Genomic DNA, 16459 nt, shown 5'->3' on the forward strand with positions numbered 1-16459 from the left:
CTAGTAATAGTAATAATTTGGCAATATATCATTCTATCTGTAAATTTAATTTGGTAAACTTGTTTGCATTGTTTTGATCGAAGTTACATAGTGTTTTGTTTCCTTGTGTTATACTATCAAGCCCGTTGACGCTAGTAAGATGATAAAGGTGACGACAGTCAGCAACTTTTTTTTTTTGCATTGCTCGTCGGATACTGGGACTAACATAAAAATTTACATGCGCAAACAAGCACGCACAAAAAGTTGCTTGTGAGGCATTTGCATTATTAATTTTCCTTCAACCGAACGTGCGTTGAAAACAGTAAAAATTTTAAATTAAAAATGAACATACATAAGCAAATTAACTTTAACAGGCAAATAATCACTTTTATAAAAATAGGCCAACTTTAGTGTCCGGCGGTTTATGAAAGAAAGGGTTAACGCAGCACTTTATTTTTGAAGCTCTGATATTCACTACACTGGTGGCAAAGACTATTAGAATTTATGGGGGCGAGGTTGCGTACTAAACCCTCAAAGACCTACCAAAAGAAGAGTAACTGATGATGGTGCTCGAACCCACGACCTTAAGAATGCGCTTCAATGCTCTTAACCACTGAGCGGTATGGTGGCCTGTTATGCAAGCTACCTGCTTTGGCGATACCGCGCGGTATTCAAGAAGTTCTCAAGTGATACCTAACCGACAGGGTCCACAACGCATGAGTAGGCGCTGCGCTGTCGTCGATTTCTTACAGTGGGAATACCGCAAGGCCCTCTTCTACCACCACTGCTGTTCATGCTCTATACGAGCGACATGCCTCTTCCAGTTCACCCTCACACGCGGGTCGCCATTTACGCCGGTGGTGCGATGGTTTATCCTTCGTCAAAAGTCACCCTTTTTACCATGTCCGCACTTACACTTATTTCGACGCGCTTGCTAGCTGGTGTCGTCATGGGACCTCTCCATTAACGCAGCAAAGAGCAAGCGCCTCTTATATCGAAGACGTCACGCGCTGCAGGTTCCGTTAATTTTTAGCGGTATGGAAATTACGTGGTGTTTTCAGGTAAAATACCTGGGGGTCACTATAGATTCTATATTGTCTTGGCGCCCACACGTAAATTAGTTGGCGGTGAAGGTCAAGGCAGCGACTCAGATGATATATCCTCTGTTATGCCACAAAAGTAAACATTTGTTGCGCGATAAGCAAAGGTTTAATGTGCTGTGCATTCGGCCAATTAGAAGTATGCATCTTCTGCCTGGGCCTACGACCTTTTGGCAATAACGTCCTCTCTTCAAGTGCGACAAAACGAACTGCTGTGCCTTTTAACAAATGCGCCGTGGTTTGTGCGCAATGATACACTCCACGAACTATGAATCGAGCTGCTGACTTCGCATTTTAAAAATGTACCGTGGCCCTCTACGAATGGATAGCTGGATACGCCAACCGCCTATTAGCGGAAGGACTCCCTTACGACTAATGGGACGGCGCACTCCTAGCCTGACGGTTGAAAGTTAAGTTAGGGGCCTACACTGAACGTGAAGGAACCGTGTTAAGCTAGTAATTTTACTTGCTAACGTGGACGACCAAGAACCTGTTTGAGAGCTCGTGTGTTCAAGGTTGTTAACTCGTTAGAGCGCCAAGGAACGACATTAATAAATAAATAACCGCTGAGCTACGACAACTCTCCATTCTGATCTCCGATGTAGTAGCTGTACGTGTGTATTTCTTAACGACAAATATTTTATTAAAGGGGTACACTCCCTTGTGTGACTACCTACTGCTTATTTTATCAAAAATTTTAATTTTACGTTATTTGTCTTATCTCACCTTAATTAATATTTAAATTGTATTTTCAGGTCAATAAAAAAGGCCTACAAAAAGGCTACGACTTATGCGGCGAAACCATTTCGCGATGGGGGCCGAAATCAAGAAAGGACTTTCGGTAGCTCCAAAATTGTTACGTAGTTTTGTTAGATTTTCCACCATATTGAGTTCTAAAAGCTTTCAATCCTGAACTTCACTACTGAAAAGAGCAAAAGTAAATAAAGTAACATGTCCTTATGCACTGTCTCGGTGCTACTTTTTTAAAATAACTTAACTCTTCCGTTACAACAGCGTAAATGGATTTAAGGAGACACCTGTGGAATTGCAATGTTATACACTCGCCTATATCCTCCTACCATATAAAGTGCTTTTATTTCCTAAAAAACAGGTTCACATGTATACTTGTGAACTTATATACAACTTCCTCGAATAATAATCTAAGCTATTATTCTTGCCGGCCTTTGCCATATTTATGTTCGCTTCGAAAGGTTTTTAACATCTAAATTGTCGCTACAATTATGTTTGGTTCTTTTGAGAGCTTTTACAAAATTACTCGCGCTCAGTAAAAGCTCTCTAAGAATAATATACAAAGAAATGGAAAGTAGGGGTGAACAAATACTAACTAACAGTAAAAACGAGTATATATTACTGTTTAAAATAAGTAACTTAAGCTTATTAACCATAGAGTGCACTTTATATAATAGAAAAGCTAAAAATAATAAAAGCAAAAGCACTTTCTGGTAAAGTAAGTAATAGAATCCGTGCCGTCTTACTTAGGCAGAACGCAAGAAAAATGATTGCGGTTATATACACTCCGTTACTTCATACATAATTACGTCCCGCGTTGTATTTACTCATCTCAGTAAACTCTTAAGCCGCAGTAACAGGCCAGTAGAAGTTTTTCCAGAGCACTAAAGCAAACCCAGACCAATTAAGGTTGAGAAGTTAGCAACTTTCTAGACTCCGCAACTTAATAGGCATGCACGAATAATCCCAGACGAAAAATAATATTCTTTATAATCGTCCCTCCCTGCAACATATATTATCCCCAGCGTACGGAAACGCGTCAAGCCGCAGAATACTAACGTTATCAAGTAGTTTGAAAGCAGAAAGAAGGAATGGTTATAGCCTTTACAAGGCGTTAGTTATGTTTGAGTGAAACAAGGAAAAAAAAACATTTATTAAGAACAAGATAATACTAATCTGCAAAAACAAACTGTTTCATTCAAGAGATTCTAACAAAGAAGCAATATTTGCTTGCCAAGTGCTAAGTCTGTCGTAAATTTGCTGCCAGTGGCTCGTCGAAAAATTGCGATAGATGGCGCGCCTTTCAAGTTTATTAATTATTTTATATAAATATATAAACTATATAATATAATAAAAATAAAGAAACAATCGAATCACCGATAATACATTTAGTAAAAATAAATAAACAAGCTTTGGTTAAATAACTAGTAAATAACTCCAAAACTTACAAATAAAATTCCCTGCAAGAATTAAATAAAGTTTACGTAACTTAGGAATTGACAGATAGATTAAGTCAATGTAAAACAAAACAAACCCAAACTTTGTAATAAACTTTTCTAAAACTTTAAATATAATTTAAGATTAACAATATGAGCTTTGATAAACTGACTCGAATTTTAAGGTGTAAAATAAAAGAAAAAGAAAAAGAAAATAATATTTTCGTCTATACAATAAATAGAAATCCTCACGTAAAGAAAACATAATAACCAAAAATAAAAAAACCTAAAAAAATTTCAAGCGGAATATATATGATTGTAAAGGTTTTATAAGGCCAACGCTAAAAAAATAGGATTTTACTTATAAGGTAAATAACAAACATTATAAGACATACGAAATTTATTATAATTAGAATAAAAGAAATCAAGAAGCATCGTTAAAGTAGAAAACCCCAAAATGTGGACAATAAACTGGAATCAAGCAGAATTGCAAAAGCACAAACACAAACCTGACAAGTAGTTTTGAATTCATTTGGTCGAGTTTTCCTTCGAGCAACTCCGCCCCGATCGCGTTGATGATCCAAACCTCAATGTCTTCCCTTCGGAGTTGTAAAGAGGTTTCAATAAGAGAATATTCAACTTCATTCTATTTGTTAAAAAATAACATCAGACTAAAATTTACTATATAAGAAACTTGATAAGATTTAAAAAATTAAAAAATAAAACTTTTCCATGAGCCAGTGAGATAAGCGTGAGCAATCGCATTTTCCTAACGTTGCTGTTGTGATCAAGATCTTTGATTCATATGAGATTGAGATTAAAAATAAAAAAGCTAAAAAATATAATCGACCTAACTTTGAAATAAGATCGGAATTCTCGCCATAAAACTTATAATAGTCTTCCAAATTCCCGTTAACAAAAATATCAAGAAGATCGTAAGAAGGATGGCCTTAACGACAATTCAAGAAGCTTAAATTTATATATATATAATAATAAACCGTTTAAATTGTTAACAACATCGAAGTCAAGTAAATGATCCATTTGGAAAACTTTGGGGACTTTGATGACAGACGAAATACAAGAAATTGCAGAATCCTAAAAACCATATTTAAAGTAATATTTATAAACAAAAGTTATTAAACATTAATACTAAATAAACTTAGGATTTTTAAAAACTAGGTAAAGTAAAACTTACTCGAGCAGCATCCAAAACTTCAGGAGATTCTCCATCAAAGGAGCCAAGATACTTAAATATAAACTTCATGGCAAAATCACTTTTATCATAAAAAACATAAAGAAGAGGAAAAGAGCAAAAAATTAAAAAAAAGAAGTGAAAACCTTTCTTCGCACTGTTGAGCGGCTTCGAAAAAGTGCTTGTAAAGCGTACGTTTCTGCTCCATGTCGACTCCCCACTCCCCAAACCACTCATCCAACTGTAAAATGGTGAATAATAATTTTAAAACTGGTAGCAAAATAAAAACTTGGTTAATTTGTGGCTTCAAACTTGCGACTTTTCCAACTTTTCCAAGAAAAACCACCAAAGAATCATAGACATAATAACGAAAAATATCGTGAGAACTCAAGTTATTGAAGAGCAAAGAGAACCTATTGGTGTTATAATTTATTTAGTAATAACCAGTTAAATAACTAATTGTACAGTTTAGCCCGTAACACTGAGTCTTCGGTGCTGCTAGAGAGGCGAGCAACAAGTTGCTTAACCAGATCTAACTAAAAAAAAATTAATGTTTTCATACAGAAAACTAGAAACTCTAACCCTTTCTTCATTAGGAATCGCAGCCAAAATTACTATAAAACAGCCCAATAAACTTTCTGCTGCATCGCCTTTTAAAGAAAAAAGAACTTCTGAAGAGTCCACGAGAGCTTGAAGAACCTTAGAAGGCTGCGCGTTTATTATAGCTTGTTTGCTTTAACCGTCTCAAATTAATAAACATAATAAAAAATTAATACTTATGTATACCAAGCTTTATAAACTTTGTCGTCGTTGTGATGAGAATCGATGTAAGTAGCAATATCTAAAGATAACAAATATTCACAAGCTAACGAAACGTCGAGAGCATCTTGAAAACATATAATATTTTGCTGTAATATATATTTATATTTTAATAGAGAAACCGAACAATTAGAAAAAAAAAATAAAATTTTAATAAAAAGTGAGAAAAAAGAAAAAAGATAACGGTGTCTATAAGAGTAGTTAAAAGATAAGTTAATAATAATAAGACGACATCATCTTCTTCTCTTTCAATAATTTCTGGATGCGCGTCACACAAGGCTTTTATATTACTATCAGAATATTCTAAAAAAACTTTCATTGTAGACGTCCACCTGGGGATGCCACCCTGTAGGACCGAGCTTTTAGTTATAGCGGAAAATGTCGAGTGGCAACCTCAGAAACTTTAAGACTGTTCTGACTCACCACGGGACGGTAGCCAACGCACGTGACAGAATAAAAGTAAAATTTAAACAGAACCGGGGAAACTTAAACCAAGTTATATACGTGAATTATTGACCGAAGGTAACCGTCACAGTAGCTCAGTAGTTAGAGCATACTCGCGCAACCTCAAGGTCGCGGGTTCCATTCCCGTCGGTGCCAACTCGCATTATGGTCTGGTGGCTACATGTACAATTCCCCTACAGACAAAATTCTGATAAACTTGGCTGGTCCTTGGCTGGCTGCCCTCCGGCGATCTCGGGTCTAGTACTTAAAGGTTTCTTGCCTCTCCTGATCGTGGTTTTTTACTACGCTGAGTGGAACGACGGGAGCCCCGGCCATATATATTCACGCTGCACCTCCGTCTTCGGGGCAGTAATGATTCTCCTTCGAAGAATGCACTTTAAGGCGCCCCAGTCCCTCTTGGAGGAGGGGGATTCAGATTATGGGATTTAAATTCTTAGTACTTACCGTAGATTCCTGTAATTAAAATAAGGTAAAATTTAGAAATCGATACATACGATGTAAGCAATAACTCTTTTTGAGCTTATTTTTAAGTAATTTTTTATTACTTAAATTTATAGTTTTTTATTAATGGTCAATATTAAAATTTTTTAATTTTTTTCTACCCAATTTTTTTTCGGGTGAAGGTTATATTTGTTCTAAACAAGTCTTATTGTGCGAATTGTACATTTTTACTATAAGTTTCGTGAAATTGTAAAAAATTGTTAATAATTATAAAAATAGTGTTCTAACTCTACTAGTGATACTAAGGCTCTCCTACTAATTGTACTCTAAACACGTGACAGTCAGTTAAAAATGTATCAAGATGGATTTATTATGCCCTTCCAGTTTTGGTTTAACTCAGCAAATTGTTAACCCGTAAAAGGAAAATTAGTTTAAGGTTATAATAGCATTTATAATGTTTGTTAAACTTTAATGAGTGAATACACACCGTATCCTTGCTATTCGCGCTGTGCATGCTAGACATCCCCAATCCTTGCGAATCCTAATGCATGCAGATCACACCAACGACAGTCTACTCTAATAAAAGAGCCCCGCTCCATTATATTCACATTCACCATGCTACTGAACAGCACTTACTAACTTAGACTGGAAGAGAAAAGGATATCAATGAAAAAAAAAAATTTCTTAGAAAACGCAATGTAACAGGTTTAACACGTGGTGTAACCATCACTCCAGGAGCGAGAGTTGTCGTCGTAGCTCAGCGCTTAAGAGCATAGATGCGCATATTCAAGGTCGTGGATTCGATTCCTACCAACCTGACTCTCTTTTTCGGTCTTTGATGGTCGCGTATTTAACTTCACTCTCGTAAATTCTTATACATTGCACTACCCCCACCTCTCACCCGAAAAGGCTGATGCATTTTAGGTGGACTATGCGACTTATCGATAAGAAAATAACTTGCTCTACACAAAAATCTGCGCCTGTATACAATGTGCATACTTCCTATTATGGTATAACGCTTGGAAATACTGTCAGCCACGTGCGTCCATCAATCAGTATACCCTTGGGTATAAATAAAGATACCATACCCCTGTAGAAAGGGATTTAATTTTTCTGCTCTGTATCCTTTGTGGCACTTGTTGTGTAGGGAGGCAGCCTAATTACTGTGTTATACATGTAATTTGTTTAATTTATTCACACATTTATTCCTAGGGTGTACATGTAACTAAGCTTTTATAGCCAATCCGCGGTTGTGCCATTTAGGAATAACAATACAACAACATCACAACAGTACAAATTCGGCGGTTAATGATCGATGCACTATATGTCTTGCGGAGCGATTCTTTTTAAGATGAGCTGGGCTGCTAATAACTTGATCTTTTTATAATGCAATTACTTGCAACCGCTCCTAATTTGAGCGTGGGAACAGGCACTTAAACCACCAATGGATTTAAGAGCTCGCATATGAATCCTTGAAAGACGCACGTTTCCGAAAGCTCACTATGCGCAGAATAATTAATTTTCATCAAATTTTTTTTAGCTACATGATATAGGCGAATAGTAGGCATGTAAAAAAAACTATAAATGAAATATAGGTACAAATGAGTGCATATGTGCATGGCGTACATTCCTCTCTGAGATGGTATGCATTTACATCTAAACTCTTTGAGTACTAAGAGAGTAGATTCAAAAAAGTAAAAACGCAACCAAGATTTTATAACAAGATTGGAGCTATGGCAAACAGTATTAAGTTGTGCATAGGCGAGAATAGAACTTATACTCAAGAGCTTGAATGAAAATAGAACTTAGAAACTAGAAACGTTAGAAGAAGAAGTAAGCGAAAGGCACTCCATTATAAAGAAGGTGACAAAATCAGTCCCTAATTTTAAATTGTAAGCCTTGATATTCGTCTAAGTCAAAAGCCAAATATAATTAGGGCGATTTGGAAAATACATTGTTCGCAATTAAACCCGATCCAAATTAAATTAAGTTGGGGGCGAATGCTAGATCGTAGTACAGTGTATGTTGGCCTAGCTCTTAGGGGGACAAAATTTTTAATGTTTTTTAGTTCTTCAACACCCCTATATTTTACATGGTTATATATGATCTTAAGCTATTGGACAAAAATATAACAGATCTGAAAAGATTTAACGGAAGCTACCCTTTAATTTTTTCCCTTTTTTACCTTTTAACAAAAAATCACAAATGCTGTTTTTAATAGATATAAGGCAGTCCTATAAACGCTTTAACTATTATAAATTCAAAAGTCGTAGAGACTGTAGTGCTCCAACTTTTTTTTTTATATTATATTATTACTGTCTTTAGAGCTAAATTACAATTAAAGTACTTGATATAAGCAATTTTTAAAATTTGCCACGCTGTATAATTACACAACGCTCGCGCTTTCGCAAATGAATAAACCTGTTTCTACTCCCTTCCTCCTTCCACATCATGGCGTTCTTTTAAACTTGAGGGGGCAAAAGATAACACTACAGACAATTTCATGGGGGTTCAACGGTCAGTTAAAAACCGACAATATGTTAAATATTTTAATTATCACAAATTTATTAAAGTTTATCTAATAAACAAAGTATTATGAAGTAACTAACAAAAGTTATTTAACTTTTAACCATATTAAAGTTTCTACAAAAATTTTAAGAGGTACCATTACTATTAAAATTTAAATGATTTCTACTATTATTGTATTGTAATATATCAAATGTATTCCTCGGTAATCCAAACTTTTTGCTCTACGTAAATGAAAAATTAGTATTTCAGAAGTTATTCGTTTATTAGTTGGATATTACCGCTAATGCAAGGCTATTTAAGCTTAAACATAACTTTTTATCTTTGTAAAAATCTAAGCTACCATTCTTACAGATTTTCATGTTAATTTTTTGAAAAATGTTTTCCTAGGTTATATTTCTTATGCATAAAGTAAAAATAAATTTTAAATAAATGTTAAGTTTCTTGTAATCTTGTCATACGAAATTATTTTTTTTTTAAATATTACTTCACTTTTACAAAAGTAGACAACTAGACACCTAATGATACCGCTTACGTAAACGACTTTTATTTTTATATACTTAGAGGCTTGCACAAAGTTTAAAACCTTAAAGTTTGCGTGTTAATTGCCCATTTCCAACTAGCTGCATTCTAGTCATTTTGTAAATGACCCACACTTAATTATCAAGTTAGGATTATACTAGTAAAAGTTGAAAAGCTAACAATATTGTAATTTTCAATTAGAATTATAACCAAACTAAATTACACAATTAAATAATTTATAACATTCTTAATTACTTAATTAATAAATGAGAGGAAAAGTTTGTTCGAGGTATACTAGATGCAGTTGTAATCCAATTCGTTACGAGTGTCCATGACTCAGATAGACGCCAATCTTAGTAATAATAATTTTCTTAAGCCGTATTAAAAAAAGTGCGTGATATAAAACTTAATTTTTACCGCGGATAACTTGTAGTGTTGTTGAGTGAGTACCAAGACTCAACTTTAGCGCCTAATACTTTGTTCATAATTACTAAAAAATTGATAGATCATGAGCTTCTTACACGTATCCACCGTTTTACATATTGAAGTTTTTTTTTATTTTTTAGTTTTTTACCTTTTTAATGATTTTTATAAAAGCCTTTTTATTATCTGGTAGCTTTCCCTTCTTCCTCACAGCTTTGCCAAATTCTGGGCTGGGTCCTCTGTCGCGATTGCCATCGAGGCGAGGTATGTTGTGTGCTGCTTCAAGCTTATAAGTTAACCTTCATTTCTTCATACAGATCGAAATTAAAGGCTAAAAATCTTAAAAGAAGGGTAGCCTTCGAGGTCAGCAGGCATGTTTTTAAGTCACAGTTCAGGTAATGATTGTCGAACTTAGAATTTTCGCTAATTGGAAAGAGTTTAATATGTTTTTTATGGCGTCTTAACATTATTATAATAGATTGGAGTGGATGTTGCTGGCTGCTACCTGGTTGTCACTCCAGAAAGGCGCCGCCAATTTTATAGCTTTAACTATTGCAACACTTGCTTTCTTAATAAACCAGCTTGTACTTAGTCCCATACTTATGGAGTAAAATACAATATTGCTCTTTTAAATGTGCGTTTTTTGCTATACTATACTATTTCTTATTTCGAAGGAGGGCTGACGCTATAGTTCGGGGCGAGGTAATCAAGCCAACTAAGACTCATTCAGCGTTTATCGGTATTTAACTTTAATATCATTATTTGGAAACCAAAATACTTTTTAAGGCATTGAACTAGTAAAGTGCTTGGCTTTGCTCTATGTTTAAAGTCCCTTTCGCAGCTGGGGTTTTAAACACCTGCCTTAAACTGTAAATTATTTTAAGTAATAAAGTTATATTCCTTCAAAAATTCCTCTTTATTAAATAAAGTCAGTCTTACCTACTATTTAACGATATATCCTTTTGGGTACCCATTAACTTAAAAAAAAAATTTAACGGGTATAGTTATATCAAACACCTTATTTTACTGTAGAGTAAAACGAACTATAAATAAAGCACTAAGAGCAACTAGAAAAAGACAATGCTAGGGCAGTTTATTTAGGGATTAGTTCGCACAAATTTTTAGAAGCAGTTTAAAAATAAAAAGAAAAGAGCTAAGGTAGAGATTTATTCGGACTTCTCTTTCGCAAAATCGTCCGAGTCGTTCCACGCAACTATAACCCAGGCAGCTAAAATAATTTGTGTAGTAATAATCGATACCACTGCCGCCACCAGATCCTGGTTTTGAGACTGACCAGAGTAAACTTTAAGCAATTTAGTCGAGGTAGTATAGAAATAAGTGTTAGGTTTATTAAGTTTAAATTAGCTAATAAACAAAATTAAAGGTAATAACTTACTTAGCATAAGATTTCTTGTTATGAAGAATGAGAAAAGAGGAAGAGCAAGCATTATAATTAAAAATATTATAGTTATCCAGAGTGATTTACGGACACAAGTTCGGGTAAAGAGGCTTACGGAGCCTTCCTTGAGAGTTTTCATGTGTAGTGAACAATTTTGGCTGTAACCAAGGGGAACAGCGGTTCCTACTATCTTTATTATAGACCTTTGGTCACTCTATGCCTTACATTTTGAAAGTACGAGACTCTTTTTTTTATATCAAATCTCTACTGCAATTTGTAAGAAGGATACAACGAAAGTACCAATTTTTGGTATTAAGGTTCTAGTGATACTTTTGTAGTATACAAATATTGTTTAAAAGGTAAAGATTCTGATTGCTACACCAATAATACCTGAAATCCAGGCCTAGAAATCTATAACCCAAAAAGTTAGACTTAGGTTTGAAAAAGCAAACTATATTAAGCACTCAAACTAACAAAAACCAATAAGGTATTAGTAAGTTTGCTGTCAACCTTTAAGTACTTAGCTATTACAAACCTATTTAAAATGCAAGCGATTTCTATGCTTGCAAACTTATGAAATATGAAACGTTTCAAAAATTTTTAGCTATTAATCTTTTACCCATTTGACTTTTTTGATAATTGCATTTTATACTCTTAAAAACTACACTATATTGACAATTAATTTAAAACAGTTTTTGGTCTAGCTAGCTTCGATAGACGTCGTTATGCAACAGTTGGAAGGGTCAGTTTATCAAGGCGCTATATTATATTGTTTTCATAGCGTACATACCGACCCGACACAGTTTTAACTTACAATCTAGGTATAAGAAAACCCCAGAGGTTAATTAAGAAAAGGGGTTAACTAAGCTTACAACTTCTATCCGATGTAAGCATAGCCTCATAAAAATTTATTTAGGTGCGAAATACTCTAAGCTTACCACTTGTACATTCCAACCTGATAACTCGATGCAAGGCAACTTTGAGCCTAAGTCCTCTGGCAAGCTTAGCTTGGCTGCCTTAGCAGTCGAATGGTCCACCAATCATGAAAAATTGCTTGACTTATTGATGAACGAGTCAAGAGCCACTACCTATGAAATCTATTACGTAAAGGTATGAAGTGTTTTTACACAGTTGCAAACATCGAGTGGATTAACTATTTTTAAATTAGGAAAAATATAACGACTTATAAGAATATATCTCTGCCAATATGAAGTATAATCAATTTTATATACTTATTTTTTTTGCGGTAGCTTGAGTTTTACTACTATAACGATTCGTTATTGCGAGACCCTTAAAATCTTTAACCTTTTTTAACTTTAATATTTAAAGTAACTAATAACTAATACTTGTTGATAACTTTTAGCTACGTTCGTAGTGTACATGAGCTTAACATGCGTGAACTCTCACTTGGGATTAGTGGTACTAAGGTTTTATGTCTTTCTTTAACTTCTTGTACTGTTTGCACATATCCACTATAATATTTTACCAATTTCATTCAGATTTTAATTGCTGTTTATTGACCAATTTAGCACAACTTTTTTCAGCTCTCTTTCTGATTCATTATTTGCTTAGGCTAGTTGGCATGAAGACTATAGGCATAGTGCTTATTTATACTTTGGAGGTTTATCCAAAAGTTTAACCGAAGGAGACATAATTGCTGTGTTTTCTCAGTAAATAATTGGCGTGGGTACTGATTTTTATTTAGTTCCTTTTAAATACTTTTTACACTAAAGATACGGTGAGATTTTAGACATAAATTTGATCCGGGATAAACAGTCAGGTGCGTTTGGCCTATTTTTTTTTATGTTCACTAATCCATTGTGTTTGTTTATTAGGGGAATCTCGTGGCTTTGGATTTTTAGCTTATGAAGATCAGCGGAGCACTGATCTAGCGGTGGATAATTTGAACGGCATACAGGTAACTTCTATGAATTAACTCGAGCGAGGTTTTAAGTATACTATAAGCTTCTGGGTTGGACCATGCGGGTCAATCACGTTAAAGAGTACCGGCCTCCAAGCGCAGAAGCCGAAGAGGAGAAGCAAGGTGCCTCCTTACTTTTTTAGCATATAACGTACTACTAAGTGCTCTTGTTTGTTGTAGTGGGCTTCGTGGATCCTTACTCGCAAATGGAAAGAAAACGAGAATCAGAGAGGTGTTGTCTTTACTAAAATTAATGACCTGGATTTTAACTATTGAATAGAAAAGAGAAAGAGCTGAAACACGCCGAAAAGAAAATTGCCAAGAAACAAAAAAAAGACCACGAAAAAAAGAAAAAAAAGCAAAGAAAGGCAGTTGGAAGAGCTTGAGAAAGAGTTAATGGTTTAATTGAACGAACAAATAGTTATCAGAAAAGATGTCAGTAGCCGTATTTTTCGTTCAAGTGGGTTTTGCCGTCTCCTTTTTGGTCTGGCGCACGGTGATAGTAGCAATAAATAAGACTAAAGATATAAACGTAGTACCCGCAGGGGGCATCCACGTGGATACTTGCTCCTCCACAAACACGCGCTTGCTCGTCTTCTTTTTCTTATCTTTCTTGTTCTCGCCACTCTTCGTGGCTTCCAGCTTAGTAGTTTCTTCGCTGCCATTTGCTTTGTAACTACCGCTGTTGCTTGTAGTATTACTTTCTATAACGCTCATAATATTACTCTCATTACTATCAATGCTACTATTGATATCAATTTCATTATTTCTGTTATTACTTTTATTACCACTACTACTATTGTTATTGTTATTATTATGTGGTGTAAGCTCATTTTGCAGCTGGTAGGCAACCGACATGTAGTTTCTTTTAACCGGCCTTATAAGCTGCAGAAAAGATTCCGCTTCGGCAACCTTTAAGCAGATGGCCTCTAGTTTAGTAATGAGGCGACAGTCACGCCGGCGGAGGGCTCAGCTAGAGTACCCAATTCCTTCTGAATGGCTTTTCTCTTATTGGCGTTCACACTGTTTTTGATTCTACTCATGTACTTTTCCAGTTCGTCTTCAGCATCTTCAGCTGCTATTATATATATATATATATATGAAGCATCTAAAGAGTTTCCGCCCCAAGCAATAAACGTTTTATCTTACTTATAACGGTGGGCAACGCAATGAGCTTATCAACGAGCCTCTTCTGCTCTTCTCGAAGCTTTTTTATCTTCTCCAACAGATTCTCTTTAGTGTGTATTTCCCGTGCGGCGCTTTTAGTCCCCTCCCTTCGGGCCCTTTTTCGTTCGACTGCCAGCCAAATGTTTCAGCGAAACTCCGCATTCTATGCGTACAGAAAAGTCACTGTGCACCGTCGCCTGTCCTGTCCAAATAATCATCGTTGTCATCGTCCTCGTCACCGGGGCCACCCCATCCGGCGGCTACGGTCTCTTTAGCCCGTCGCCCTCCTAAAAATTGCGAGCGCCTTGTTATGTGTTTTGGTGAAAACTGAACTGAGCGAACCAGAGCTGAGCATGCCTCTCCGACTTAGAAGGCGACAGGCGTCGTAGGAAGCGTTAAAGATGGCGTCCTTTTTCCGTTTAGCTTCACCAACTATCAAATAAATTGCAGAAAAGCACCAGAAGTGCATGTCCTAAGAAGTCACCTGCCACCAACTGCTCCCCTTCCACGTGCACAGGGAGGTTAATTCTGCAGATAAAAGTTTTGTCTCTCCTCGTCTGCAAGTTAAATATAAAAGTCTAGCAAACTCTAACAACAAAATGGCGCACCCCTCCCTCTTCAAAGATGTAGTTTACGTCTAAATTTTCGCTTTCAAAGTAACTAATTAAAGCTTTCTTAGGATCCTTTTCCCATTTTTTGCTCTGAGGAATTTTAAACAATAAATTTTAAGCAGAATTAACACAAAAAATGCTTTTAGATTTTAAATGTCGATTAAAACTTGAAATAACTAGGAAACAGAGACGACATAAGGTTTAAACCTTCCTGTTATCGGTAAGTTTACTATCACTTTCTTCGTGTTGAAAGAACTCTTCTTCAGTAGCATCCTCTCTAAATCCCCTACACATTACCAACAAAAAGATATCGTAGCGTTATAAAGTAGTAAAACAATTGAAAAAAAGTATTAAATCATAAGGATACAGTTGTAATTTTACAAGTAGTTAAGTAAGCTTCCCTGAATTTATAAAATCAAATGTTATAGAAGCAAAAGTAAGAAATTATAATTGTAAAATTTACCAAAGACAGGAATTTGCTTGCTCTTCCTCATCATCTCTCTCATTATTATGTAAAACTTGTTTCTTTCTTAATAATTCAAGTTCTTCCTTCAAGTTTTGTTTTAAAAAGGACACATTTAGTAATCGGTTGAATTTATAATATTACTTCATCTTGGATTTGAACGTCTTCAGGAGCGTGAAGAACAAAAATGCGAGTAGATAACCCAAAAGTAACGACATAGCCAGAACGAAGGCGGTAGTACATGTGCGGCGCTATGTGTTGCTTGTTCAAACGCGTGCCTATATGGCAGATCACAGTCTCAATATTAATAATAGGCCGAAGCAATTTAACCATGAGTGCTTCCTAAGTCATATAGATAAAGACCCCCGTTATCCCGGTATTGCAATACGGCGTGAAACCTAGAAATGGACGGATGCTCTAATACATAATCACAGCTGGTGAAATGAGAGTGTTAAGTTTATACGAAAGGCTTATAAAAGAATACTTCGGTATACGGCCAAAAGTGAAGAAGGTTTTATTGCTGTTGTGTAACACAATATTTTCGATAATAACACCTGTATAATAACCAAAAAAAAAAATAATAAATTAAGTTTAAAATGAAAAAGTAGATATGAGAATACATAAAAAACCATTTTTTATGATTTCAAAGATGAAGTTGTATTTAGGTAAAGAGCTCCAAGAAGGCTCGATGTAATTGCAAGAAGGAAAGATAGCCGTTTCCTTACTACTGGGTGTTGCTCCTTTATTTACAGAAGACTCATTTTCGTGAGTTGAAGTTAGTGATTCTTTCGAAAGTATGATTTCATTAACTATAGTCTTACTACTGCTGTCGAGAGTAGAATCCTCTAACGAATTAGCCTTTTGTGAAGCGTTTAAAGGATCTATAACCCGATTGTCCTTTTTATTTTTCCGAGGAGGGGCCGGGGTTGCAAACATAGCATAGTTTTATGCAAATATTTATTAACTTTATGCGAGCTCTTTTCTCACAGGTGTACAAAAAAGTTAGCCTTTTAAAATGGTTTACGTTTAACACAACTAAAAGGTTAAAATAAAAATAAATAGTAGTTAACGGGGATTATCTAAAGTCCGCAAGGACTAAATGAGATTCATATAACCCTTGAAAAAATACGCAACGGCTAAAAATGTGGTCCCATTAACTGACTACAAACTACCTAAACCAATAGTGGTTAACCTTTTTGTTCTAAAGTGCCACTATATTCGACTAAAATTATTAGACGTACCACT

The 16459-nt window shown here is 35.2% G+C and overlaps 4 protein-coding genes across 6 annotated transcripts; 2 read left to right on the forward strand and 2 right to left on the reverse strand.

Annotated features, from left to right (window-relative positions):
* Positions 1-3023: 3023 nt before the first annotated feature.
* Positions 3024-5498, reverse strand: LOC135120427 (eukaryotic translation initiation factor 3 subunit M-like). Its single transcript, XM_064044738.1, has 11 exons — positions 5244-5498; positions 5040-5190; positions 4923-4993; positions 4747-4870; positions 4604-4698; positions 4461-4539; positions 4264-4360; positions 4116-4214; positions 3992-4059; positions 3775-3911; positions 3024-3129 (listed from the first exon to the last, which is right to left on the reverse strand). Exons 5-11 carry the CDS (start codon positions 4663-4665, stop codon positions 3024-3026), a joined length of 648 nt encoding a protein of 215 aa, XP_063900808.1. The 5' UTR covers positions 4666-4698; positions 4747-4870; positions 4923-4993; positions 5040-5190; positions 5244-5498.
* Positions 5499-9658: 4160 nt separating this feature from the next.
* Positions 9659-10562, forward strand: LOC135120435 (uncharacterized). 2 transcript variants are annotated; one of them, XM_064044749.1, is made up of 6 exons: positions 9659-9753; positions 9847-9917; positions 9971-10048; positions 10132-10260; positions 10328-10392; positions 10440-10562. In XM_064044749.1, the coding sequence occupies exons 1-6, from the start codon at positions 9739-9741 to the stop codon at positions 10478-10480; spliced, it is 399 nt and encodes a 132-aa protein (XP_063900819.1). In that variant the 5' UTR covers positions 9659-9738; the 3' UTR covers positions 10481-10562. The 2 variants fall into 2 exon arrangements, with proteins under 2 accessions (XP_063900819.1, XP_063900820.1); XM_064044750.1 differs by having other exon boundaries at positions 10452-10562.
* A 1556-nt stretch (positions 10563-12118) lies between these two features.
* Positions 12119-13475, forward strand: LOC135120410 (RNA-binding motif protein, X-linked 2-like). Of its 2 annotated transcripts, none has more exons than XM_064044719.1 (9): positions 12119-12162; positions 12221-12264; positions 12416-12479; positions 12625-12722; positions 12786-12832; positions 12888-12970; positions 13018-13096; positions 13154-13205; positions 13254-13475. In XM_064044719.1, the coding sequence occupies exons 2-9, from the start codon at positions 12260-12262 to the stop codon at positions 13357-13359; spliced, it is 534 nt and encodes a 177-aa protein (XP_063900789.1). In that variant the 5' UTR covers positions 12119-12162; positions 12221-12259; the 3' UTR covers positions 13360-13475. The 2 variants fall into 2 exon arrangements, with proteins under 2 accessions (XP_063900789.1, XP_063900790.1); XM_064044720.1 differs by having other exon boundaries at positions 12416-12468.
* On the reverse strand, positions 13410-16247 carry LOC135120367 (kanadaptin-like). The gene is made up of 14 exons (XM_064044666.1): positions 15844-16247; positions 15699-15768; positions 15545-15648; positions 15359-15492; positions 15215-15300; positions 14959-15037; positions 14749-14841; positions 14625-14697; positions 14483-14572; positions 14332-14427; positions 14123-14269; positions 13956-14051; positions 13513-13902; positions 13410-13459 (listed from the first exon to the last, which is right to left on the reverse strand). Exons 1-14 carry the CDS (start codon positions 16148-16150, stop codon positions 13410-13412), a joined length of 1815 nt encoding a protein of 604 aa, XP_063900736.1. The 5' UTR covers positions 16151-16247.
* Between the last annotated feature and the right edge of the window lie 212 nt (positions 16248-16459).

Source organism: Zophobas morio, unplaced genomic scaffold (assembly GCF_036711695.1).
Source record: "Zophobas morio isolate AGI-343-1 ecotype UQ-CSIRO unplaced genomic scaffold, CSIRO_AGI_Zmor_V1 ptg000379l, whole genome shotgun sequence".
Taxonomy (NCBI): domain Eukaryota; kingdom Metazoa; phylum Arthropoda; class Insecta; order Coleoptera; family Tenebrionidae; genus Zophobas; species Zophobas morio.